The sequence below is a fragment of the Sinocyclocheilus rhinocerous genome, unplaced genomic scaffold (assembly GCF_001515625.1).
Source record: "Sinocyclocheilus rhinocerous isolate Xijiao unplaced genomic scaffold, SAMN03320098_v1.1 scaffold1904, whole genome shotgun sequence".
In the NCBI taxonomy this organism is placed as follows: Eukaryota; Metazoa; Chordata; class Actinopteri; order Cypriniformes; family Cyprinidae; genus Sinocyclocheilus; species Sinocyclocheilus rhinocerous.
Genome location: NW_015623687.1, coordinates 216,775 through 218,137, shown reverse-complemented (window position 1 = coordinate 218,137; position 1,363 = coordinate 216,775). Strand labels below are relative to the sequence as shown.

The 1,363-nt window shown below is 39.8% G+C and overlaps 1 protein-coding gene across 1 annotated transcript in view; it reads right to left on the bottom strand.

Annotated features, from left to right (window-relative positions):
• Positions 1-27: 27 nt before the first annotated feature.
• The window catches only part of LOC107730490 (nicastrin-like), a gene marked incomplete at its 3' end in the record, with an annotated part of 4,700 nt that continues 3,364 nt past the window's right edge, over positions 28-1,363 (bottom strand). Inside the window, exons 2-4 of the mRNA XM_016541361.1 lie at positions 441-542; positions 236-359; positions 28-168 (exon numbers count right to left, since the gene is read on the bottom strand). Coding sequence (XP_016396847.1) covers positions 28-168; positions 236-354 — 260 coding nt within the window. The remainder of the gene's footprint in view (positions 169-235; positions 360-440; positions 543-1,363) is intronic.

The window sequence follows — 1,363 nt, the reverse complement described above, 5'->3', positions numbered from 1 at the left end:
CACACACACACACACACACACACACACTCTCTCTCACTCTCACACTCACCTGTGTTCTGGTTGGGGCAGGTCGTGTGAGGTGAGAAATTATCAGCAAGGCCTGTTTTTGAGACGATCACAGCGACTCCAGCCACTCTGGACGAGCTCTTCATCCTCATCATGACCGACCTGCAGGAGAAACACATCAGATCAGACACACAGAGACAGACACACACACACACAGGTGTTACAGCACCTGTTGAAGAAGGCCGTCTCCATGATCACTATGTACGGAGGATGTGGTCCTGAGCTGAGAATCCAGTCCAGATCTGATTCTGTCTCCAGCACATGGAGGACTCCAGTATCTCCAGACATAGAGGCTGAGAGACAAATCAAACACATCACAGCGATCCTAACACACAGTTTGACATGTAGGAAGATCAATGCTCAGCTGGACTCACACTGGCAGCCGATCTGATGCGTGGCGTTCAGCAGTCGGACACAAGGAACCGTTTCATTGAGCTCAACATAGATCTTCTGTTCCACTGAGCTGGAGCACACGCCTGCAGCAGCAGAGACACACATCACACGCTTCAGACCGTCACATCACACGCTACTGCTACATATATATACACAGCGGGTAAAATAAGTATTGAACACGTCACCATTTTTCTCAGTAAATATATTTCTAAAGGTGCTGTTGACTTGAAATTTTCACCAGATGTCGGTAACAACCCAAGAAATCCATACATACAAAGAAAACAAAACAAATAAGTTCAGAAATTAAGTTATGTGTATAGTCTCTCCATACAGGAGGTGTCTTGAAGCTGTCATTACCAACAAAGGCTTTTGTACAAAGTATTACAGTATTACAAATCTTTTTTTCACCAATTTCAGAACTTCTAGACACGGCAGCTTTTGTTGTGGTTCTACACATTCATACATCATTGTAACAGACTAGAGAGATAAATACAGACACTGGATTCATTAAACAACAACTGAAAATGATTGATGAAATAATCAACTCACAACAGGTTTTTTTTTATTTTTTTAAATATATTTCTCATTGATGTTTTCATCAGCTTCCAGCTCTATCACCCTCTAAAAAGACATTTACTGTATTGTAGGGAAAAACAAATACTGATAACAATCATAAATAATTTTTCAGATGTAACGTGAGAGTTGCATTTTGAAATAGTAATACTTTGATGTTGTGTCATTTTGAACCGGTGATTTTAGTTAAATGAACAGAGTGTGTATAGTATCCAAGCATTTGGAAAAAGTGTTAAGTGTTTTGAAAAATGTGCATTTTGATAATCGGTTGTGAATTATGTGTCTAGAGTTTTGAAAAATGACATGAAGGTTCTGTTATTAGTGCAAAAAT